This window comes from Cavia porcellus, unplaced genomic scaffold (assembly GCF_034190915.1).
Source record: "Cavia porcellus strain 051 isolate PalLab524CR breed Dunkin Hartley unplaced genomic scaffold, mCavPor4.1 scaffold_26, whole genome shotgun sequence".
NCBI lineage: Eukaryota > Metazoa > Chordata > Mammalia > Rodentia > Caviidae > Cavia > Cavia porcellus.
Window position 1 is genome coordinate 27,768,289 of NW_026947509.1, and position 24,003 is coordinate 27,792,291.

The following is a 24,003-nucleotide window of genomic DNA, read 5'->3' on the forward strand; positions in this document are numbered from 1 at the left end:
GGCTGCCTCTGTGGTGCTCCCTGTCCCCTCTGGAACACTTGTGTCCTGTCCAGGCCACTGCTCACCTCTTCAGTCCTTAGTCCACCTGCCTCACCTTTCCTGCCTTCAACCCACCCAGAGACCCTGTGTCCAGCATCAGTCTGCTGTGTGGCCTGCAGGGCCTTCCTGGAGCCCTGGCCAGGCCGCAGATCCCCAGACTGTCCCAGCCTCCCATCTGGCCCCTGCATGAGGGCTCTTTGAGGGCAAGAATGGTCTGCTGAGTCCTCAGCCTCCTGGCAGACTGGCACATGTGGGCACCTCTCCCCACTGTCTGTTCAGTGCAACTCCCAAAGTTTCCTCAACCGGTGCCTCACTCACCAGACCCAGACCCTCTGTGGCTCCCTCTGCTGCTGTACCTGGCCTTGTTCTGCTCGACCCTGTAGAGGGCGGCCCGCAGCTCTGTGTTGGAGTATTTCAGTGCGTCCTTTTCACGGGCCTCAGCGCCCAGCGCCTGGCGGGCTTCCAGGGCCTCCCTGCGCAGCCCCTCACAGCTCTCCTCACTGCCCTGCAGCTCCCGGTGCAGCCTGGCCAGTGCTTCCTGGGCCTCACTCAGCTGGGCCTGCAGCCTCTTGGCCTGGGGGAAGGGAGCACTAGCGAGGAGGGGGCACCACGGCAGCCTGGGCAGGGATATGGGCAACCCTGGGCAGCACATGGCTGGGACTCTGGTATAGAGAGCACCCATGTTCCACCCAGACACAAGTCCCACACTGGAGGTCAGGGCTGGCTCCCAGCCTCTTCTGCCCCAGAGTGCCAGCTCTCCCTGCTGCTGCTGAGGCCGTGAAGTGGCTCGGGAAGCTGGCATAGATGGCTGGACCCAGAGCCCAGTAGATGCCCCTGTGCCCCTCCTGTCCTGGCCCTGCCTGTGTCCCCCTTGGGCTCTGGAACACTGCCAGTTGTCAGCAGAGCCTGTGGGACACAGTTGTGCCTACACATTGGCACTCTGCCAACTGCCACCCGCCACCCCTGGTGCCCGCATCTAATCTGTCTCTGCAGGCTCAGCACGGGCCCTGCATACTATGGACCAACTGCCCCTGGGCTCCTTCCTCTGGTCCTCATCTATTTGTTTACTTATGTTTTTGTTTTTGAGAAAGGGTCTTGCTATGTAGTTCAGGCTATCTTGAACTCACGGTGTAGCCCAGGCAGTCATTAAACTCCATTAAACTCCTGCTTCAGCCTCTCTAGTGCTGGGATTTTGGCAAGCAGCAGCCGCCTGACATTGATGCTATGCCCTGCAGGCTCCTTCAGCTCCCAGGGACAAAGCTGGCCTCCCCAGACCCTCCACATGGGCCCCAGGCGCCTGCTGTCTGGATTAGGTGTGCATCACCACACCCAGCTCCCGATGCTCTCTGTGGGATGAGCCGTGGAATCCTCTACTCACTGGGGCCACCCAGCTGCAGGATACTGTCCCTGTCCCAGGAGCCCTCCACTCAAGGCCACTGCAGACCAGGGCGGGAGGCCACAGTGGACAGGTGAACCCAGGAGCCTGTACAGCCAACCGATCTGCCCCTCCTGGCCCTGGGCTGGGCTGCACCTCAGAGAGTGGCCCCAAGGAGTGCAGGAGGCCACAGTGAGTGCTCCCCCCCTGACAGGCCCAGGGGTCTCTGCTCTTGGTCTCTGTTCTGGAACAGCAAGGATCTCAGGCCCTAGGCTCCACAAGACCCACGTGGAGGGTCTGGGGGGGCCGACCCTGTCCTGGCTCCTGGCTCTCATGTCCCCCAGGAGGTGGAGGAGCCTGCAGGGCACGGATCAACATCAAGCTGCTGCCTGCCAAAAGCAGACCCCTCTTTGCTGGCTGTTTGTGTGGGACGCTGTCCAGGCCCCTGGCCAGCCTGGCTCCGAGTCGGCTGCTGTTATTGTTGTTCTGTTTTTGGGAAGGGCCCAGGCCTTCCCTGCTCCCCCTGCCCCCCACATGTGGGAGCCACAACCGTGCCGGAGCATTTTCCGCGAGCTCAGCAGAAATCCACCCAGAAGGTCAAGGACCAGCACAAGGGCCGATCCATCATGAAAGCAGCTCTTTCCATTTCCCAGGGCAGAGCAGATGAAAACAAGCAAAACAGTCAGGGAGGGCCCCCCCCAGCTCTGGACGGCGCCCCACCCCAGCCTCAGGAGAACACACTTCCCTTTACAGGAATTTTACAGCCAGATCGCCTAATGTGATTATAATAATTATTTCTTTACTAGAAATTGTATAAACAGCCTCTTTTGAAATCTCCCGCAGGGAGGCAGCTCCAGGGCTCCATGGGGGATGGGGAGAGGGAGGACAGCAAAGGAAACAGGGAGGGCTGCTGGAGCCAGCCCGTGTGCACATGTGTGCCTGCGTGCACATGTGTGTGCATGGACATGTGAAAGGCTGTTGTTGGGGTCACATATGCAAGTATGAGTGTGTGCATATATGTGTGATTCATGCCCTCACACTCACACAGCAAGCACACTTTTGTGTGTGTGTGCCTGTCTGTGTTTTTTCTGTGCATGCATGTCTCACAGTACCCATCTGTGGCTACATGTGTGAATTCATGGTGCGTGCATGGAAGGCATCCAGCTGCACCATGGCTGTTTGTGTGCGTGTGTGCACACGTGTGTGGTTTCCACCTGGGTACCATGAATATACACATGTGTAAACGATGTCCATGATGGGTTTGTGTGTGTACCTCAGGTGTGGCTGCAAGAGCCTATAAGTTCCTTCAGTTTAAAGATTATTACAAAAAAAAAAGTTGTGGTTTCCATGGCAACATGGGGCCAGCTTGGCGCCTGCCCGAGTGGGCTCTTCTGCCTGCTTCTCCCTGCACTTTACTCCTGCGTTCCTCTCCTCTTCAGCCTCATGTCACTCCACCCCCTTCTGGGGCCCCACATCCAGTCGGGGCTGCCTATGCCTCTGCCCCTCCTGCTGCCCCCAGTTTTGAAATCTCACCTTCTCCCCCATGTGGCCATGGCCACTGCCTTTGAAATCTGCTGGAGGGAGCCCTTTCTCTCCAGGGCCAAGGTAAACAACCTTCACGTTACATCACACTTGCTTCTCTCCTCGCTCTGCAAGCTTCAAGCTGTGCTTGGGGGTCTGCACCCCCACGCAGCCTGGGCTTCCAGCCTTGGCACACAGCCCACCTTGCCTTGCAGGGTCCGGTGACCCCCTCTGCAGCCAAATCCTCATGCCCTTCTGCCCTGCCCTCCCACATGCTTGAGCCCCTCAGAAACGCTTCCAGGGTCCCGCCAGCCTGCCCACAACTCTGGACCTCCGGGGTAGCCCAAGGCTCTGCCAGGCCCTCGACTGCCTGGAACTCCTACTCCTCTCCTCCACCTCTCCTCCAGCTGCTCTGACCAGGCCCCACCCAACCTTACCCTACCCACACCCTGTGACACTTGGTGACACCAGGTCTCCCCACCCCAGGGCGCAGCCCCTCTCACAGGCCTGAGGAGCAGCCAAAGCCCCTGTGCCAGGGCAAGTGGCTCCCAGTCCCTTAACTGCGTGGGGAGAGGTTGGTTGATGAGCTAGATTCCAAGAAGCTAGTCCCAACTTCCCGCTACAAGCCTGAGCACCTGCACCCACCCAAGCAGGCCACAGCACTGCCCCATCTCAGCCATGAGCCACCCAGCTCACTTCCTCCTGAGTTCACCCTCCAGGCCTGGAGGCAAGACCTCTGTCCCTCTCACTGCCCAGATCTTCATCCCTCCCACTGCCCAGACCTCTGTCCCTCCCATTGCCAGTGGCTAGCGCCAGGCACCAGTGTGCCAGCTTCAGGCTGTGCGGGGTAGCATCCAGTAGGGATGTGGGCCCATTCTGCCTCCTCCTCAGCCCTACCCCTCCACTCTGGCCCCAGCCCACCCCTACCTCTCTCTGTAGGTCGCCCCGCTGAGCTGCTGTCCTCCAGAGGGTCTCTCTCAGGGCACTAACCTCTTGCTGATGGGCAGAGATGGTACCCTTGAACTGGGCCTGCAGTGTCCTCAGCTCCTCGGTCAGGGTGCTGATGGTGGCCTAGGATGGCAGTGACCGGTTAGCCTACTGTCACAGGTCAGAGGCAGGTGGGGACTCCCAGCAAAGGGGTTGGGGCTCCTGTCCCCCACTCAGGGCTTCCCCTGTGGGTCCCCAATGCAGGCTCGGGGAAAGGGAGCAGGGGGACCCATAGCCAGTCCTCTCCTGTCTAAGCCCTGGCCAGCAGCTCAGCTGAGTGGGGGAGGGACAGGTGGCCCTTTGGCATGTGAATGGCCCTGCCCTCGATGACCTTGGGACTTTGATGGGTACCCCCAGGTCCTGCAGCATCCCTGTGATTGGTGTGGGAGTGGGGTGCACCCCTTCAGGACAGAGTAGTTTTCTTCACCAGACAAGGGCCTGGCCTACCAGTATGGGGCAAGGTGAGCCAGGGCCTCAGGCAGATAGGGCCACCGGGCAGTCCATGTGGCATAGGTGGATGAGGTCAGAGTCCCCTGAGGCTGCAACTGCTCCAGCATCCTGGCTGTGCCCTCCCAGCGCTGGGTGTGGCCTGTGCTGGGGACTTGGTGGGGCCCATGGCTGCTCCTGCTGCTACCTATGCCCTGCTCTCTTCACCCAGAGACACCGGCCTCAGGCCCCTGGGAGCTGGGCTCATATGCCTGACAGGTCCCACTCAGCCCACAGCAGAGCTCAAAGCCCCTGTATCCTTGAACACTATCGAGCTGAGGCTTAGCCTCCCACAAAGACTCTTCACCTGACCCCAGTCCTGGACCTGGCTCTTGCCCTCAATGGCCACAGTGCCCATGGGTCTGGGTAGAGTGGGGATGGCTGGTGGGGCTCAGGTCCCCTCTAGAGCTGTGCCATGGCCACTGACAGGGGCTCTGCTTGAGGCTTCCCCTGTCCCGCCCCTACTGGTGACTGACAAGTGTCACTGCAGATGGCAAGTCATGGCTCTGTTCCCATGGCCCTGGCAGGGGACAGCCCTCGGCAGTGACACAGGCTAAGAGGCCCCTGTGGTGCTGGTGGCTGGCTTCCTTGTCATCCCTGGTGTTCCTTGGCCTGTTTCCCCTCTTCTCCTCTCAGCGGGTTCTAATTTCCACTTTTTGAGCTGAGGTGGCAGAAGAACCCTAACAAGCCTCCTGGGGAGCCCTGCAGGTAGGCAGGCCTGTCCCAGTCTAGGGAGCCCAGGAAGCCAAGGTGGCTCCATGGAGGCATCCCTCTCAGGGTTCTGGGAGGCCTTTTTGGTTCCCTGCCTGTGTGGGACAGGGACAGAGCCCAGTCGCGGCCAGGGTCTACAACCCCAGGGAGAGAGACCATCCAGGTGCCAGGCAAGGCTGAGCAGGGCTGGGGCTGGGAGCTAGCAGGACCTGGAGGCATGGGCAGGGGCCTGGCCAACGGAGGGAGTCATTGGAGGGGCTAGACACCACTGCACCCCTGCACCTTTTCATATGCAGCAACTTTCTCACTGTCCAGCACCTTGGCCACTCACAATGGGCCTCTTCCCATGTTGGAGTGACTGAGTGACTTTTTCCAAGGGCAGCAGAGCAGCTTCCTGGCTGGCTAAGGGTTTGTCTTGGGGTCAGTGATACCTCCTTGGACAGGAACCCCCGATAGCAAGTCCCAGGGCCTGGGGGTCCCTGGCTATGCTCTCTGCAAGTGCAGGGACAGGCGAGGCTTGGACCCATGGCTAAGTGAGCAGGGCCTGTGGTTCTGAGGCCCATGTTTCCTCCTCTCTGGTCCCAGCAGCTCCCAGAGCAGGGCCTGGAACATGGCCTTCACCTGCTTTGGCCCCTCCTGCCCTCAGGACAGCACCTCCTCCCAGGACCTGGAGACCTGGTGGGAAACTGAGGCTCCTGAAGGCAGCGGTGGGGGGTACACCTGGCAGGACAGGGCTTACCTCAGCATGAGTCTGCTGGCACTGGGCCCCCTGTTGCACCCGCTCCAGCTCCTGTTTGACCCTGGAGAGCTCCTCGTACAGCTGGCTCCTCTCTGTGTCCTTCACACACAGGGCCTGTACACCACAGGGCTTGTGAGGATGTTGGGCAGCTGGACCCCGAGTGCTTCCCCCACCCAGTGTCCTGTGCCCTGGACACTGCTCTGCAGTCACTTCACAGCTTCTCTGGGCCACACCACCCAGAGTCCTGCCCTTTGCCTTGCCAGACCTGGGTTCAGGAACCCCTCCAGGGTTCAGCCCCTCCAGGTGAAGCGCCTCACAGTGCACAGGAAGGGAATACTAGTGGCCTTTGGCCTTCAAAACACCCATCTCCCTGCACAAGAAGAAGGGGAAAACAGTGGGCCAGAGAGAGGGAGTCCCTCCAGCTCCCAGGCACAGCATGGCCCTTGCAAGAGTGTTGGAAGTAGACACATTCGGCAGTGCCCACTGCAGCCACCTCTGCAGGACAAGTGGCTCAAGCTCATTCTCGCTGCCTACGATGGTGCTTGTAACAGCCATGCACATGGCCCAGGTGCATGGTGAGGGAGGCCCACAAATGCAGATCCATGTAGCTATCAGGGTGGGAGCAGGCGAGGAAGGTTCTCAACGCTCAGACACAAAGCCCTCCGGGACGCAGTGGTCGCAAATGCTATGTTTGTTAGTGTTGTGTGCACAGGAGAAACTGTACTCCAGTTCTGCATCCCATCATCTCCCAGCCTGTATGGTCCGACCCGCTCTTGTTACTAGGTAGAGACTGCATCATCTCTAGGGAATGGCGAGTGCAAAAGTATGCCACGCTGCTCTGTGGGTTTCCCTGGGTCAGGTGTATGAGACGCATCTTCCACCTACAGCTTACAATGGCTGTATCAGGTGTAAGCCTTCCCTAAACTGAGGATGGCCAGTGTATTTCTACTGCAAGCCACATTCCCAGGTCACTGTGTGACAGGTTTGTCGGGCCTTTGCTCTGGTGGGGGTTCTCGACTCTGGAGCTTCCCAAGGGAGGACAACCTGTCACTGGTGGTGGGCCCTCACTGGTGGGCTTGATAACAAAAATTGGTTAACATTCTCTGCAAAGCTCCATCAAAGACAGAGTTGTGGGTTCACCCAGTCGAGGGCTTCACTCAGTCACCATTTGGGCTCCGCAGCTGTGTGGCATCCAGGTGACAGTCTCTAGCTGTGACTCTGACCCCAGCTCCACAGATTGCTTGTCCTTGCTATGTCTCCTGAGAACAGAGTGAGAGTGAAGTCACAGTTCCCCGGGGATGCTATGGATTCTGCTTGCTGGTCCTTTCTCTTCTCCGCTGTTTTTCACACTGACATGGGAGAGCAGGAAGAGCAGGCCAGGTCCTGGGAACATCCACTTGTTGCACTGTGACAGCTGCCCCAAGGCCTGGCCTTCTGTATCACCAGGCTACGATGCCAGGTTATACCAGGTTACACTGCAGCCCCAGGGAGGGTACTAGAGTGCAGCTTCTGTTTACCATGCAGCCTGCTCCCCTCTCTGAGCCCCCTTCTTCTCACTGTATATAGCTCTGGAAGCTGGGAGTGGAATAGCTCTGGAAGCTGATAGTTCATGTGGTCTTGGACAGGCATGACAGGTGTACAGGCCCTGGCCAGCGTGCAATTCCCCAGACATGCTGCTTTCCAGGGGTCCTTTCTTGTGCATCCTTGGGTGAGGTCCACTATGCCCCAGGGCTCTCTGGATCAGATGTCTTCTGCTTGGCAGGTGCTGGCTTAGACTCTGGCCTTTCCCTGTCCTCTTGGCCCCAGCCTTTTGTCACCTTTGCAGCAGGAAACCATGGCTCTACTGCCTGGGCCTGATGTGTGAGGTGCTGCAGAGACAGTCTGCTGTCCTCAGACGCTCCTCAAAGGCCTCTTTCCTCTATCTCAGGTCATGGAGCACTGAGGGGTGCAGATCTGAGCTTTGGTCCCTAGCAGATGTCCTTGGGGCAACCCAGGCAAAGGTGACACGTGTGGACCTTGGTTTTCTCGCCAGTGAACTGGGGCTTCTACAAGCATGTGCCTCAGTGTGTCATGAGGACCAAAGTAGAAACATTTGGACAGTAAACTTCAGCTACTGTGGCCACCATAATTTCTCCCCACAATTTTGTAATTTGCACTGATATAATTTCAACATGAGCGCTTTAGGATGACATGGCATGCTGAAGGGACCTGGACCTGAGGGTGGCCTTCCAGGCTGTGTATGGGTCTCAGCCTGCAGGATGGAAGGATGGTCAGGAGGGGGCTGACTGTATGCCTTAACTGGAAATAAGGGGATACACTGATGAATGACTGTATAGCTGACTAAACAGGTGGATGTGTGGAGGGTCAAACAGACGCACGGATGGATAATTGGACATATGGATGACTGGATGAGTAAATAGGCACATGGGTAAATGTGTGTGTGTATGTGTGTGTGTGTGTATGGGTGGATGGATGGATGTGAGGATGGATGGATGTATAGATAAGCAGATGAGTGAGTAGGTGGGTGGGCCTGTGGCTAAACTGATACATGGATGGGTAGATAGGTGGATGTATAGATGGATAGTGGGTGGGTGTAGATTGATGGATAGTTGGACAGATGTATAGATGGTTGGATGTGTGCATGGATAGGTAGGTGGATGGGTGGATGGATAAGTAAGTGAGTGGCTAAGTAGGTATGTAGATGGATAGTTAAATGGTAAGTGGATAGATGGTTGGACAGGTAGACAGATGTGTAGATAGATGGATAGTTGGGTAGAAGTATGGAAAGTTGGCTATGTGGATGGTCAGATGGATATGTGGATGAATGAATGGGTATTAGGTAGATGTGTAAATGAGTGGATAGTTGAGTAGATATATGTATGGATATGTGGGTGAATGGATAGGTAAGTGGGTGGGTGTATAGATAGATGTATGTATGGATGGATGGGTGAATGGATAGATGGACAGGTGGGTGGATGTGTGAATTATCAATTTGACAGATGGATGAATAAGTAGGTGAGTGGATGTGTAAATGGGTGTATAGTTAGAGGTATGTATGTATGTATGGATGGATGAATAGATAGGTAAATAAGTGGATGGATGTGTGGATACATGTATGTGTGTATATGTATGTATGTATGGATGAATGATTGGTTGGATGCAGGGGTAGTGGGTGGATGTGTAGATGGATTGGTAGTTGGATAGACATATGTATGTGTGGATGGATGGATAGGTGGGTGGATGTATAGATGGATGGTGTATGGACGAGTAGGTGGATGGATCCTTAACTACCAGAACCACCATGGAAGACCAAAGGTACACCAGTAGTAGCCTGGAAAGGCTGCATCTGCCTGGGGAGAGGGTGTGTGGCCACATATAGTCCTTGTGCAGTGTCCCAGAGGACAGTGAGGTGGGCGTGAGGGTCCCTTCCTTCCCGTGCTGCCGTCACCTGCTGCATCTTGTGCTCCAGCCGGAGGAGGCTGTCATCCCGCTCCTGCTTCAGGTTCTGAATTTCCTCCTCCAGAGCTTCCCTGTCAGCTGAGCATTTCGCCAATAGCTCCTTCCCCTGCTTCCGCTGCTGTGCAGCCGCCTCCTTCTCCTCTGCCAGGCTCAGACTCAGGGCCTCCTGATCTTGACAAAGGACAAGCTGTGAGACCCAGAGCACAGGAGACAGCAAGCACCTGTGGCCCAAGTGAAAGGGGACCCACGGGACACCAGGACTGGATGGTCAGGCTGACTGCCTCCCTGTCTTCTCCACAGGGGCCCCAAGCAGAGGCTAGGAAGGTCCTCTCCATATCCTGGCATTTGCCATCCTACCTTTATCTGCCAGGTCTTCAACCACTCCTAAGCCTGGGACTAGTGGGACAGCACAGATGGGTGACTGGCCCTCATCCCCCACCCCAGCCCTCACCCTGTCACCAGGGTAGTGACTCCAGGCCCAACTCCAGGAAGGACAGCCCCCCCTGCCCTGCTCCAACCTGCAAGGGCTCCAGGGAGGCTCCATGCCATCCACCTGAACTCCAAGGTATGAGGAACCCCTGGCTCCACCCCCAGGCTCCAGAGCCCTCTCCCTGGGGGACACACCCTCCCAGAAGCAGCCAGAGGGCGGGGCAGGCCACCTTCTCCCTCTGGAGCTGAGCTAGGTCCTCCTGGTGGGTTATTGCCTGGCTCTCCAGAGCCAGCTGCATGTCCTGCTCCTGTTGAACCACCTGGCTCTGCAGCCGCCCCACATCCCATCGCAGCCTTGTCTCCTGTGCCTCCCAGTTGCTTTTCAGCTGTTCCATCTTCCCTGGGAAGTGATGGGAGAGTCAGGGATGGCCACGGGGCCACCTGCCAAGACATGCCATGGCCTTGGTGTGGCCCTGAGGAGAGGCGGCTGCTCCTTCTGCCTGTGGCTGCGCATGGCAGGGGCAGGGGTAGAGCACTGGTTCTGTGGCCACAGCTCAGTTCTGAGCCCTGGGCCAGCATGGTGCAGACCAGAGTGCACAAGCTTCAGGCCCATGTTGTACCCTCTGGAGCCAGGGGGAGAGGGGAGCATCTTGGGGGGTGGAGCCCAAGGTTAGACTCAGCAGTGGAAAAAGGGGTAGGGAGCTGCCGAAGGAGCACCTTGCAGGGCCTGGTGAGCCAGCTGGGCCCTCCGGGCCTCCTCCTCTTGCTGCTTCTGCTTGGCCTGCAGCTGTGCCACCAGTTGTTGGGCCTCAAAGAGGCCACTCTCCAGGGAGTCCCTCTGGACCCTGCAGAGAGTGACAGACCGGCATGTCACCCACACGTACCCACCAGGCCAGGCCTGGAGAGCAGTGAACCACAGGGCACCTCTTTCATGAAGAAGCTCCAAGAATGAGTTGGGCTCTGTGCAAAAAAATATGTTTTGGGTGAATAAGAAACTAAACGCAGAAACAAAACCAAACCAACAAGTCTCAGCTACACTGTACTGTAAAGAAGGATGAGAAAGCAGGAAGGGTGTTTCGTGATCTTCTTGAGCAAGACACAAAGCCATGAGACAAAAATAAAGAGGCCGACAGATCTGGACACACGTAGAGAGGGAGGAGAGTGTTCCTCCTGCAGAAAAGATTCCATAAACCAACTTCAAAGGCCAGGAATAGACGTGGAAGCACAAACACATAAACAGAGGGCTGACATCCGTCACACAGGGAGCCCTACCAATCAGTGACAGAAAGCCAGCTGACTATACAGGAAAGAGGAAAATGACCACTATTTACAAAGAAAACACAGCCGGCTGAAAACGCGGTTTGCCTGTCCTCACTAGTGCCTAGGGAGAGCAAGCCACAGCTGTTTCAAGTCACATGTCCAATCAGCAATCACTGGGAGCAGGGACCACCTCCGTGTGGGCTGGGTGCCGGAGCATTCCAGGTGCTGGTTCCTAGGAGCACACGTGTGCCAACACCTACCAAAACCCGGGCTGCTCATGGTGGCTGAGCAGGGTGTAGGTCTTGTTTTGCTCAGGAGCACCATGCAGCTCTTCTGTTCTCTGACCCTGGAAGATGTTCCTGAAACTTCTGCCACACCAAAACTCCACATGGGCCCAAGCGGAGTGCCAAACATTGTTTACACAGTGCCTACTCTGAGAGGTGAATGGTTCCAAGTTCCTGATCCTGGATTCAACAGTGACTGCCTCCATCACCCACAATGTACAATCAAGATTCTGTGCTGTGCTGGGGTGGGGGCTCCTGCCCTCAAATAAGCCCAAGCTACACGTGAGCACACAGGCTCTCAAATGGACAAGCCTAGCAGCTGGGGGGAAGGTTCTGGGGGCCCAGGGTCAGCCCAAGCAGCCCACCTCAGTCTTGTCTCTTGGCAGCCCTGCAACCTTGGCAGGGACAGCCCATCAGAACCTTACAGGGCTCCTGATATTTGCAGCAAGGGGTCCTCTGGGTCCAGGTCAAAACCCCTTGCTCACTGCTGCATGTTACCTATCCCCACACCATCTCTCCCTACCCCCTGCAAACTCCATGTGTGCCACATTCCCCTACCAGAACCCCTTCCAGGTGGTCAAGTGGAGGGGCCTGGAACCTGCTTGCTTCTAGATGTCACCTGTCCTGGGGTAGCCACCTCCCATTCAGCCAGGGAGTCCAAGAACATCTTCCCTGCTTCTGAGCCTTGAGGTGGAGGTCCAGCTGCTGCAGGCTACCCAGGAAGGGTGAGCCAGCCCAGCATCCATTGCACTGGCTAAAGAGGGAGCTAGCATTCCACAGAAGGAGAGCGTAGTACCCTGTGACACAGCCTCCTTGGGGCCTGGTTGCAGGGCTCCCCTTTCAAAAGCAAACTCATAGGAGGCAGTGATCAGAGACTGCAGCCAAAATGCTGGGACTCCTGCTCCCAGGACTGCTTCAGGGATGCCTGGTGGGTCAAGGTGCAGGATGCAAACCACTGGGGGCCTTCTTGGGGAAATGTTCTTGTGTCTGGGGTGATAGCAGACCATTTTGCCCCACTTCTGTGTGAGCCTATCTAGGAATGAGTGCAGGACAGATGGAAGGAGACGGAAGGGGAGACAGGATTCTGAATGCTGTGAATGCCTGGATCCAGCCTCATCTGAAGCCAGATTCATCCAAAATCTCAGGTCTATGAGTGAGACACATTTTCTTTCTCCTGATCTGACCTAGGTTTCTGCTACTTGCTCTGTGACCTCAAGAAAGTGATCTCAGATCTCTCTGGATATGCTTCCTCTAGATGTTCTGCCACCCTGAAGGCAACATTTCCCCTCAGTTATACTTGGTCCCTCACACACAGACAGGAGACACACTCGCCCTGCTCTGTATGACAGTGCCAGCCCCACCTGTCCACCATGCTGTGGGTTCTCCACAGTGGACAGGCCCATGGCACCTGAGATCAGCTGCCTCCTCTGCTGTGAGCTGGCTCTGCCTCTCCAGGGCCTCCTGCTTGGCCAGCAGCTGGGCTCGCTCCTCAGACAAAGCATCCTTCTCCTGCAGGGCTTGCTGCAGGGTGTCCCTCTGGACCTCCTGGTCCCATAGGCTCTGTGCCAGCTGCTCCTCCAAGGCCTGTTTCTTGCATGTGACCTAGAGGTGGAAGAAAGGGGACAGTGTGGCAGAGAAGAGAGTGAGTAGAGGAGGGAGGGGGTCTTCTGAGGGAGAGGAGGGGCCACATGCAGAGTGGCTTGGAGCAAAGGGAGAAAGCGGGTGCAGGCGTAGGTGCAGTGTTCTTACAAGAGAGGAGACGACTATTCTCACACAGTGGCAAAGATGCTACTGGACTGGGCACTTCCACTGCCATCCTCAGTAACAACCTTTGTTCAACCATGAACGCCCATAGGACAGGACATGTGGTATGGAAGTGGAAGTGGACTGGCTTTTCAGACCATTCCGCCTATCAAGGACATCACAAGGATCCAGACAAAATGTATCCCAAGAACACACAGGAGAGGCAGCCGGGACTGAAGTTGCCAAGGGCTTGGAGCGGAGGGAAGCAGCAGCAGGAAGCTCCCACTTGGCGTCGGCTTTCCTCAAACATTTGCTGAGTTAGGGCTCAGGCTGAGAGACCGAGATGCCAAAGAATGCATGGTCATCAAGTCTTCCCCAGTTTCAGGTTCTGTTCACAGAAAAGCTTAATTCTGGTAGGAATGGGGAGTCAGAAACAGATTGCAGTTCACGTGAGTCACTCAGCTCCCAATCACATGTGATGCTCACCCTCTTCCACACCTGTTTGGATCAGTGTAAATCTTCTCTGAAAGAACAGTATCACCACTGTCTTCAAGGTATTCCTAAAACTTCTCATACATCATGTTTGTCATTTAATATGACTGGGCACACCAAAAGACAAGACCACATGACAAAAACCAAACACTAAAAACCAAAGGTAAAAACAAAAAATAGAAATACTTTCTTATCCCCACAGGACATGAAGGTATTAGGGTTATTAGACACAGAATTTAAAATAGCTGATTAATATGTGAAAGATGATGGATGGTAGGATGTAGAATTTAGCAACAGAACTGAATACTAAGAATGAATAATACAACTTAAAATACATTCACTAAAATTAATACATTAATACATAGGCTTAATGATAGATTGTAATAGAAGAGAATACTAGTAACCTGGAAGATAGAACTGAAGGACGTTTAGAATTGAATCATGAAAAGAGGATGGAAAAATATAAAAAAGAGAATAATACACTTAAAAGACAAAGGAAAAGCTTCATTCTATGTGTAATTTGTCAGATTCCAATTCTGACAAAAACACTGCAAGAAAAAAAGTCTACAATAAATATACTTCTTGGGCAACCCATTCGGGACCCCTTCTGTCTCTCTTCAGACAAAAGCTTCCTTTCTCTCAATAAATATTCTACAAAAAAAATACTTCATGAATATAAATGCAAAGATCTCCAACAAAATACTATAAATTGACTCTAAAATAATAAAATAGTTATGATCAAGTAGGTTGTCTCAAGTGTGCAATGTTGATTTAATATTAACCAATATAATTTATCACACTAACAAAATAGGAAAAAGTGATAATAAGATCATCTTAATATAGGTAGAGAAAACATTTAGCAGAATTCAGTACCCATTATTGATATTTTAAAAGCCTGTGGAAACAAAAAGGAATGTCCTCCAACTGATAAAGGGCATCTATGAAAAGCACAGAAATGACATAATAGTTAATAGAAACATACTCAGTTATTTCCCCATGATTGGGTTTAGTGGAAGGATGCCTACTTATCACTTCTGTTCGACTTTGTTCTGCAGGTAATAGTGCAATAAGAAAAGAAACAGAAAAGGTGTTGAGAAAGGAAGCAAAATGGTTGTGACCCAAAGGAACATTATGTGTGTAATTAGTCAGATTCCAAATCTAGTAAAGATATTACAAGGAAGGGAAATGACAGGCCTAAATTCTTCATAGATAAACATGCAAAAATCCTATAAATTAAAATCCTTGTGTTTGTAAGCAAATTTATCAAGGTCACATGACTCAAAGTCAGTATCTGAAACTGCACTTCTGCATATTAGTGATAAACAACAGAAAAATGAAATAGAATAAGAAATACAATTTATAGTATCAAATCCAGAAATGAATCCAGTCAAAGAGATGTAGAACCTCTGTGCTGAAACTCTAAAGCAAAAGCCGGAGAAACATCACAGTGAAGATTCTCCATGTCCACAGGTATACTATATTCATGGATAGAAGCACCATAGAGTTAGGATCCGGGCTCTCCAAGCCGACCTATAAAGGAACACAACCATAATCAAGGTACTCATGTGCTTTTTCAGAGGGGAGGTGGTCTCTAAAATGTAGATGGGTCAGAAAGGGATTTGAAACAGAGAACACCTGAGAAAGAACAAGGTGGGAGGACACATACTATACACTTTCAAGACTTCCTGAAAGGTGTACGACAGTGTGGTTTTGGTGAAAGAATGAATAGATTGGCTTGCACAGATCAAGTCCCACATATAAAATCAAGTTATTTTCAACATGTAGTCAAGGTAAACCAAGGAGAGTCTCTTGTCAAAAAATGGTGCTGGACATCAGTGTGGAAATGGTGGATCTCTATTCCAGCTCATTCCACACACACGTGTAGGCTCAAATTTCAGTGTGCAGTGGGACCGCCTGGCAGTTGCACTGGGATGTGTGTTTCTGGTCTTCCTCAAAGAGTCTCTGATCACTAGGTCCTGCATGAGTCACCAGGTCTCAGGTGTTGTTCATGCAACTGGTCTAGAGAACAGATTTGGAGAACCACAGATACAATGTGGAATGGATCAAAGACCTCATCTGAAAGCCAGGTGAGAACACAGGAAGCAATGATTCCTCAGACAGGACCTAAAAATGCTAAACATGAAAATAGAGGAGGTTTGCTGAAATTTTATGCTCATCAAAAAATATTATGAAGAAAGGTTGGGTGTGGTGACACACACCTATAAGCCCAATCCTCAGGAGGCTGAGGCAGGAAGATTGCCATGAATTTAAGGCCAGCCTGGGCTACATAGTAAAGTCCTGTCTCAAAAAAACTAACAAAAAATGCTATGAAGGAAATGAAGGGCTCAGGATGTAGCCCAGTAGTGGAGTAATTGCTTGCCTAGCACAGGAGAAGCCGTGAGTTCAACTCCCATTATCTCAAAACAAAACAACAGAAAAAAGAAAATACAAAGGTAAGACACAAACTTGGGGAAAGCACTGGAAGGGCATCTAACTGGCAAAGTACTTGTGTCCGTGATATATAAAGAATTCCTATATACTCACAAAAGCCCAACTTTAAAAATGGGCAAAAGGCTTGCACAGACATGAATATTCATTAAGCACATGAAAATGTGCTCCATGCTACTGGTCATCAGGGAAATGCAAATCGTAAGTTGGTGACATATAACTTCACACACAAAGAATAACTAAAACTAAACATTGACTATTGAATGTCAACCGTGGAGCCACTGGAATGATCCTGTACAGCTGGCAGCTGGGTGAAATCATACCTTGACCCTGGAAAACTAGCTGGCAGCTTCCTGTAGAACTTAATATTCCTACACACCAACTTCACTCCCATGTTACCCTGAGAGAATGCAAATCTACACACACAAACTGTACACAAAGGTTCTTCATACCCTTATAGCTTGACTGCCCAGCAGCAGCTGGAAAAAGTAGCTGTGGCTTTCTCCAGCCCAGCGCATCACTGCCTCTGGCACTGACCAGTCCACACTGCTGTTTGAGCTGCTATGCAATGGCACAAAGTCTGCCAGCCCACCGGGTGGGGAGGATCTGGTCAAGACATCCCACTTGGGGAACAAGGGGACTACTGGGCTGGAGAGATGCAACCCACTTTGATCACAGCAGGGGCTCCACAAGTGCATAAGCTGTCAAAATTCACTTATTGCACAGTAGGCACATAACAAAAAAGAGAGAGGCCGAGCACAGTGGTATGTGCCTGGAATACCAGCACTCGGGGGGCTGAGGCCAAGGGCAGGTTCAGGGCCAGCCTGAGCAACTTAGCAAGACTGTCTCAAAGTGAAAAAATAAGAAGGGCTGGGGATGTAGCTCAGTAGTCTCTGAATTCAATCCTCAGTAAATCCTTGTAAACAACAAATAAAAAATGAAAAATGTGACCATAAAAAGGACAGGGCCTGAAAACGGAAAGAGAGTATGTTGTTCCTTATGTGATGGGGCAGCAGCATCAGATGCCACTGAGGGCCCAAGATCCAGCTGGGACAGGGCTTCCACACAGACAAACAGGCAGGATCAGGAAAGACCACACTGTGCCAAGCGGCTCCTCCTCCACAGAGGACTGGGATGCAGCCCAAGGACACACCAGTGGTGCCGGAGCCGTCAGTGGCAGATGTGGACCAGGGTGCAACAAGAAGGGGAGGACAGAGCAAGGGTGCTGGGCTCCTCCTCAGGACACCTGACCCTGGGCACAACTGGGGCTGCCGCCACCCTAAGCCCTTGTGGGGCACAGAAGTGGACAGGCCTCTAGCATTGTAGTGAGCTCAGCAGGACCTGGGTGTGTGACCTGTCCGCAGCAGCCTCACCTGGCCCACCTGCTTCTGGAGCTGGGCCCTCTCACGGCTGAGCTGGGCCACTTGCTTCTCCAGCTGCTCCTGCTGCTTCTCCAGGCGCCCACAGGCATCCTGCAGATCTCTCCGCTCAGCCCACACTTGCTCCAATTGCTGCTCCACCTGTGCCAGCTCCTGCCCAGCGCCCACCTGCTCCCGTTCCAGTGCTGTCCTCTGCTCCTGCAACTGGTCTCGCTCCCGCTCCAGCTGCTGGTGGCAAGGGTCTTTGTCCAGCCCACACACCCTAGCCCCTTGGCCCTAGAGCATTGCCCACCATGTGCTTTGGGCACTGCCCCTTTCCTCCACCAAACTGCTCTTAGGTTGGGTGGCATCAGGCTGGGAAGAGGCCCAGAGACTAGTGAGAGGAGGGCCCTGAGAAGGAGGTGTTCAGCTGCCCTGAGGAAACTGAAACACAGGTCAAGCCGCCCTGGCCCCGGCTCACCTGGAGCACCAGGTGGTTCAGGGAGCCTTTGTCCTGGGCCAGTTCTTCCATCAGGGCAGCCATGGTGGCCAGTGAGTCCCGCTGTTCCACTCCCTCTGACTTCAGCTGTGTCACTAGCAGCTCCAGGTCAGCATTACTGGACTCGGCCTATGGAGGGGGCAGGAATCACCCAGAGGGGATTCCGAGGAGGGATTTCGAGATACTGTGGCAGGACTGAGGTACAAGACTGAGGTGCTGCAGAGTGTCAAGGATACCAGCCAGAAGCTGGGAGGACCCTAGCTGGGCTCTGGCAGACAGCAGCTCCTGAGCACCAACGGCCCTGTGGGAGGAGGAATCACAGCGGGGACACCCCGGGAGCAGGCATGGCCAGCAGGGCCCAGAGTTGTGCAGGCAGAGGAGGCTGTGCCTGTGGGAGTTGGGGCAGGGGTGCTGAGCAAGGAGGTGAGAGCAGTGAAGCCTGGGCACGGAGGGGCACAGAGGGGCACAATACCCGGGCCAGGGTACCACGCAAGCCCTCCCGCTCGCTCTCCGCAGAGTCCCTTTGCAGCTGTGCCATGCTCAGTGCCTCCCGGGCCAACGCCAGTTCCTTCCTGAGTCTGGAGACCTTCTCCTCCAGCCGCTGCAGGTGCCCCTGGCTGAGGCCATGGTGGAGGGCAAAGCGGGGAGATATCAGGCAAACAAGGGTCACTCAAAAGACCCAGAGGCAGGGCAGCCACTGGCAGCCTGTCAATGCCCAGGGAACCCTAAAAGGAGTGGGGAGCACCCTGTGGAGAGACAGGAAGGGAAGATGCCCTACTCCGTGGGACTCTGGGCCCAGAGTGGTGATTTGATGACCCCTGTGTGGGTGGCAGAGCCAGGAGCCTGCTGCCTTTTGTGGGCAACCTGGGCCTCACCTCTGCTCTGCTTGCAGCACCATGCTCCTGCGCAGTGCTGCGTTGGCTGCTGCCAACCTCTGCCTCTCTGTGTCCTGGTTGCCTGCCGCCCCTCTCAATTCCTCCACCTCCCGATCCAGGGCCACCTTCTCCCTGGGGACATGCAAGCCAGGATAGCCCAGGGCATGTGACAGAGAGAAGAGGACACGCTCTTATCAGCCAAAAGAGGTTGGACCATGCAGCGGAAGCTGTCGGTGGGTACAGAATGAACAGGAGGCCACGTCTTCTGGAAAGGCTGGTCCTGCCCTGGCCTCTGCCCAGCTTGGCATCCTCCCCACAGACCCTGCCATCCTGGCACCTTCGCAAGAGTTCCACAGATATCTGGCAGTGCTGCGCCTCATGCCTCTGCACCTCCAACTGGCCCAGGAGGCCCTCACGCTCCTGTATCCCATCCTGCAGGAGCCTCTGTGAGGCCTGCAGCTCCTGCCTGCATGCTGACAGCTGCTCTCGGAGCCCAGCGGCCACTGCCAGAGAGGACTCCAGCTGCCGTTGCAGCTCCTGTCGGGGGGGAGGGGAGGACTGCCATTAGAGGAGGCTCCAGGGTTGCGCACTTGGCCTTGTGATCCCTGACTGTGGCCCCACCTGCTCTCGCTGCTGTCGCCTCTCCATAGCTGCCTGCACTGCCTGCAGTGTGGGGTCCAGGCTGGTTGGGGAGCAAGCCCGTGGTGGGGACAGGCTGTGGTGGGGGCTTCTCTGTTGGCCTTGCACTTCCTTGCCGTTGGTACTGACACTCCTTGGCTGCTCTGGACTCCTGGTGTCTGCCTGGGCCACCTTCAGGGTGCAAAGGAGAGGACAGAGGGGACAGAATTCAGGGTCATGATTAGATGGAGTCTCTAGGTGGCCTGGCCTGGACTTCAGGGCCGAGTGGGCCGAACCTTCCCAATGTTGGTCAGGACGCTTTGCAGGGAATCAACTTCAGCCTGCAGGGATGCAATCTCAGCCCGCAGGGTGTCCTCAACCAGTTGGTCCCCGCTGTGCCGCCCAGATTCCTGTAGGCAGAGAATCCCTCAGCCGGGCAGACAGACACCACCATGAGGTGCTCCTCTGCAGCCCCACATACCAGTCTCTGGACATCCAGCTTGAGGGATGCAATTTTCCTCTCCCTCTGCTCGCTCTGCACTGTGAGCTTCTCCACCAGTAGCGTCTGCTCAGAGAGCCTGCGGGAGAGGAACCCTGAGGATGCCCGGGCTCCATCCAGGCTCCTCGTAGAGTGACCCCCACCGTGACCCAGCTTGGTTGGGCAGCCCCATGTCCAGCAGTGGCTGGGCCCTGCCCCATCCATCCAGCACAATGGATGGGTGTGGTCTCCACCCTGGCAGATACCTTGCCTAGAACTACCCCGTGCCATCTGCTTGGCCGCCTTCCTCCTCCCTGGGGCCTTCCCTTAGCCCTGCTGCCCTGGCAGCTGCAGCTGGCTGTCTGGCTCCCCTCCACCTACATCCACTCCTCAGGAGCCCTCGAAGGCAGGAGGGCTGGTGCCAGCCACCCTGTGGGGTGTCTGCTTAAGCTCCAGTTCTGTGGCACTGAGCCTGAGGCACAGGGCTCTCTCCCATTCCTTTTCTTTTTTGAATACAGGGTTTAATGGTATAGCTCAGTTTTAGTGGTGTAGTTCAGGTTGATTTTGAACTCATGGCGATCTTCCTGCCTCAGTTTCCCAAGGGCTGGGTGTGTGCCAACATGCCCAGTGTGTGTCTTCTTTTCTGCTGTTCCAGAGATTTCTGAGCCCCAGATGTGGGTTGTGGGTCCAGAACCTTCCACATTTCCCATGAAGCTCACAAACCCCTAGATAGAATATGGGTCTCACTCCCCTGGAGCCCTCAGCCTCTGCTCCTGCCCAGAAAGATACTTCTGTGTTGGACCTGATGTGCCCACCCTTGGGTTCCACCCACAGGAAAACAGCCCACACAGCTCTCTGCAGGGCCCACTGTGATGCTTGACTCCAGGGTGCCAGCTCAGGTTCAGGCCACTGGAACAGAGAATGAGGTCAGCGTGTGGTATCACCAGTGTGCCCTGGGTCAGCACATGGGGGCATTGGGACCCCAGTGTAGGATGTGGCGAAAACCCCTGGAAGCCACACTGGCTGGCAGACAGGGCTGTGTGACCCCCTGGCCGGTGCCCACCTGGCCTGGAGTGCCACCTTCTCCGCATCCCAGCGGCCCTGCAGCTGCAGTGTCTCTCGGATCTGCTCCCCCAGCCGCTGTTCCAGGGCACTGGCTGTGTGGTCGGCTGCCAGCCGCAGATTGGAGTCAAGGTTCAGGCAGGCCACGTGCAGGTGCCGGGCCGTCCTGGCTGCGTTTGCTCGCATGTCTGCAAGACTCCTGGGAACAAAACCCACCTCACTGGACCCTGCCCTGAGCACCTGGCCACCCTCAGGAGAATCTCTCGTTCTGTGGCATCTGACTTCCCCCCATGCCAGAGTTCAGGGGCACAGTTGGAGGAGGTGAGAGGGGCTGGGGCCAGGCCAGACAGGAAAGCCTCAGGCATGACACTGCCCTCTGACTTGCACAGTCCTCATGTACAAGAGGGGTGGCCCAGGGGTACCAGGACAGACCCACATGCAATGCTAGCTGTGATGGGATGTGTCCCCAAAACTCCAAGCAGGCAGGTGCCTCTGCCCTCCTCCCTTTCTTCTCCCTCTGCCCTCTGCTCTCCACACTGGACCTCTTGCCAGTCGTCTGGAGGCCAGGATGCACATGTGCATGCTTGTATGCATGCGTCCATGTGTGTGTGTGCATGCGTGCATGTGTGTATGTATGTACACACATGTGTTTGGGGGCACTCACCTCTCAGTGGCTGCCCGCAGCTCTGCCTGCTGTGCCCGCAGCGCCACAGCCTGTCTCCACAGATGGAGCAAGTCCCGGGGCTCCCTGGGTCCTGGTGACCAGGTCTGGAAGGAGAGGTCCATGTCCACTGCAGGCTGAGCTGTGCCACAGGCATAGAGCTTTGCTGTCTGCCAGCTCCTGGAACCCTGATGTCCTAGATGCAGGATCCCTGACCCTGGATCCTTGCTGAGTCCCCAGGGTGAGCTCCCTGTGCCTGTCAGGGCAGATCAGGGGTTGGGGTGGGAGCCCCCACTGAACCTATAAGGCAGGGCTGTGGTCACGACCAGGGGCTGCTCAGGGCAAGGCCTTCCCAGACTAGTTGTTTCCTTGGCTCAGTCTGGCACCTTACCTGTGGGCCAAGGAGGCCTCCTTACACCAGGGGGCGCTAGAAGTCATCTAGCCACAGGCAGATATAGGGCCTGGGGTGTGGGGACAGCTCTGCCGCATGAAAGGGGCCGGTGATCGCTTCTCAGCCTCTTGGCTAAGATCAAGTGACCAGGTAGGTGGGTTAGGGCCACTGTAGGGAGCAAGGCGGAGGGCTCTGCCTTGCTAAGAACACAGCTGTGGCCCCACCCTGCACTCAGCTGCCTCCTGCCCCTCAGGGGTCACTGGGGCTGCAAGGGTCACCAGACCAGGGCTGGCCAAACCACCTGGTCTGGCCAGCTGGGTGCTCTACCCATGCAGGGCTCTGTGGCTTGGGACCCTCACAGCCTTTCCTCCCTGAGCCACTCAGAGCCCTACTGCCCCAGCTCATCCTGAGCAGGCCTGAGGGGTGACAGTGAAGGATCCAGGGCTGGGATAGGCAAGCAGGCAGCTTCCTGTCACTCAGAGTAACCTGCACCAAGGTGCTCTGAGGACAGAGTCCACTTCACATGTGAATGACGTCCTGAAGCTGCAGTAGAGTAGGGAGTGCAGTAGAGGCCAGGTGGCCAGAGAATGAGCTGGACTCCTCCAACACCCACGCCACACCCCAGGTTCACACATCCTACATGCTCCACACATGCACACGTACCTAGCACAGGCCACATGCCCCAGGCTTACCTACACATTTACACACATACCACACAGGCATGCATGTACATGTACCACATACACAGGTTCATACACATGCCACACTCCCATTCACACACAAATATACATTGTACACACGTGCCACACATTATGCTCATACCACTCTTGGAGACTCATGTGTGTATTCACACATCACCCTGATGTCTTCCAACACACAAATGCTCACACAATCTCACATATCATACCCATACCTTCTGATATACACATGCACACCCCATTCTTCTTCTGACATATACCACACTGCACGCATCCCACATGTACATATACTCACACACACGCATTCACACTCATACATGCTTGCATTCCCATGATACATATGTGAGCCAAAGCAGGAGAACCCTGCCTTTCTCAAATATTGGAGGTGAACAGAGGAAAGAAAATCTGCCCCATGGATCCAGAGCCACAAGCAAGATGTCAAACAGCTGCAGCCTGCATTCACACTGCCTTGGCGTCCTTGGACACACTCACGCTGAAACTCTACAGTCACCCAGAAGCCAACATCCTAGCTGGAAACATTCCATTCATTCCAGATTTCCAAGAATGTTCACAAAGTTCCCAGGAAAATGATAAGCTGCTCTTGGTTAAAAAACAAAAATCCCCAAAGATACGAGGAGCAAAGCACCAGGGTGAGGAGCCAGGAGAACGGCGAAGTCTGGTCTTGGGAAACTGCACTGTGATACTGCCAGAGCCCAGAGCCATTGCATTGAACAGGCCAAGCAGTGAGGTTCGAAACACGGGTCAGGGGAGTCTGGGGAAGACAGTCAACGCTTCCAAAGAGGAGGAGGGCGCCCCTTGGATCCTTCCCAAGCAGCACACAGACCAGACATCCAAGGAGGACTTGGAACAGGAAGGCAGGTGTGAGGACATCACCCTTGCAGCCCAGCAGGAGGGGTCACACCTTGCTGGGGGCAGGCAGGGAGGTGGGAGCAAGGTGGCAACTGAAGGAAGGAAAGTGACAAAAGGCGGGGCCCTGATGAGCCCCATGCCACACAGGAGATGCAGGGCAGTGAAGTCACTGAATATTGGTCCAAAACTGAGACCTGGGGCCCCTGCACGGGGTCGCAAGGAGGGCGCACAGGCCTCTTGCACAGCACAGCTGGGAAGTCGCAGGCCGCAGAAGGACCTGCACAGTGCTGCACTGACAGCAGCCAGCCAGGAGCATGGTCACCTCGGACGGTGAAAAGAAGACCTTTGCAGATCAGTGAGCGTGGACTGGAACGTGTGACACAGAGAAACTGCTCAGGTGGTTGCTCCAAAATGGGACCAGCTGCAGGACAAGGACAAAGCCACAACGCGTGACGCCGCCAGTGTCCCCTGCTCACACCCTGCCACTAGAGGGTTCAAGCCCTCTCGATGATGCACTTTG

The 24,003-nt window shown here is 54.9% G+C and overlaps 1 protein-coding gene across 13 annotated transcripts in view; it reads right to left on the reverse strand.

The window, feature by feature from the left end:
* Crocc2 (ciliary rootlet coiled-coil, rootletin family member 2) overlaps positions 1-24,003 on the reverse strand; it is a 50,977-nt gene that overhangs the window by 13,837 nt on the left and 13,137 nt on the right. For 9 of the 13 annotated variants that reach the window (XR_010043427.1, XR_010043424.1, XR_010043426.1 and 6 more), the window contains 17 exons: positions 21,528-21,631; positions 20,865-21,062; positions 19,805-19,901; positions 19,620-19,733; positions 19,327-19,515; positions 19,043-19,242; positions 18,706-18,837; positions 18,303-18,447; positions 17,813-17,959; positions 17,347-17,580; positions 12,699-12,892; positions 10,464-10,591; positions 9,977-10,146; positions 9,307-9,483; positions 5,859-5,972; positions 3,863-4,006; positions 396-613 (listed from right to left, as the gene is read on the reverse strand). Coding sequence is in view for 9 of the 13 variants with exons in the window: in XM_063236972.1 (XP_063093042.1) it covers positions 396-613; positions 3,863-4,006; positions 5,859-5,972; positions 9,307-9,483; positions 9,977-10,146; positions 10,464-10,591; positions 12,699-12,892; positions 17,347-17,580; positions 17,813-17,959; positions 18,303-18,447; positions 18,706-18,837; positions 19,043-19,242; positions 19,327-19,515; positions 19,620-19,733; positions 19,805-19,901; positions 20,865-21,062; positions 21,528-21,631 (2,705 nt within the window). In the remaining 4 variants the exon portion in view is untranslated. Of the gene's footprint in view, positions 1-395; positions 614-3,862; positions 4,007-5,858; positions 5,973-9,306; positions 9,484-9,976; positions 10,147-10,463; positions 10,592-12,698; positions 12,893-17,346; positions 17,581-17,812; positions 17,960-18,302; positions 18,448-18,705; positions 18,838-19,042; positions 19,243-19,326; positions 19,516-19,619; positions 19,734-19,804; positions 19,902-20,864; positions 21,063-21,527; positions 21,632-21,915; positions 22,989-24,003 lie in introns of those variants that run through there. The other 4 variants (XM_023566894.2, XM_013157692.3, XM_013157691.3 and 1 more) reach the window with 4 other exon arrangements.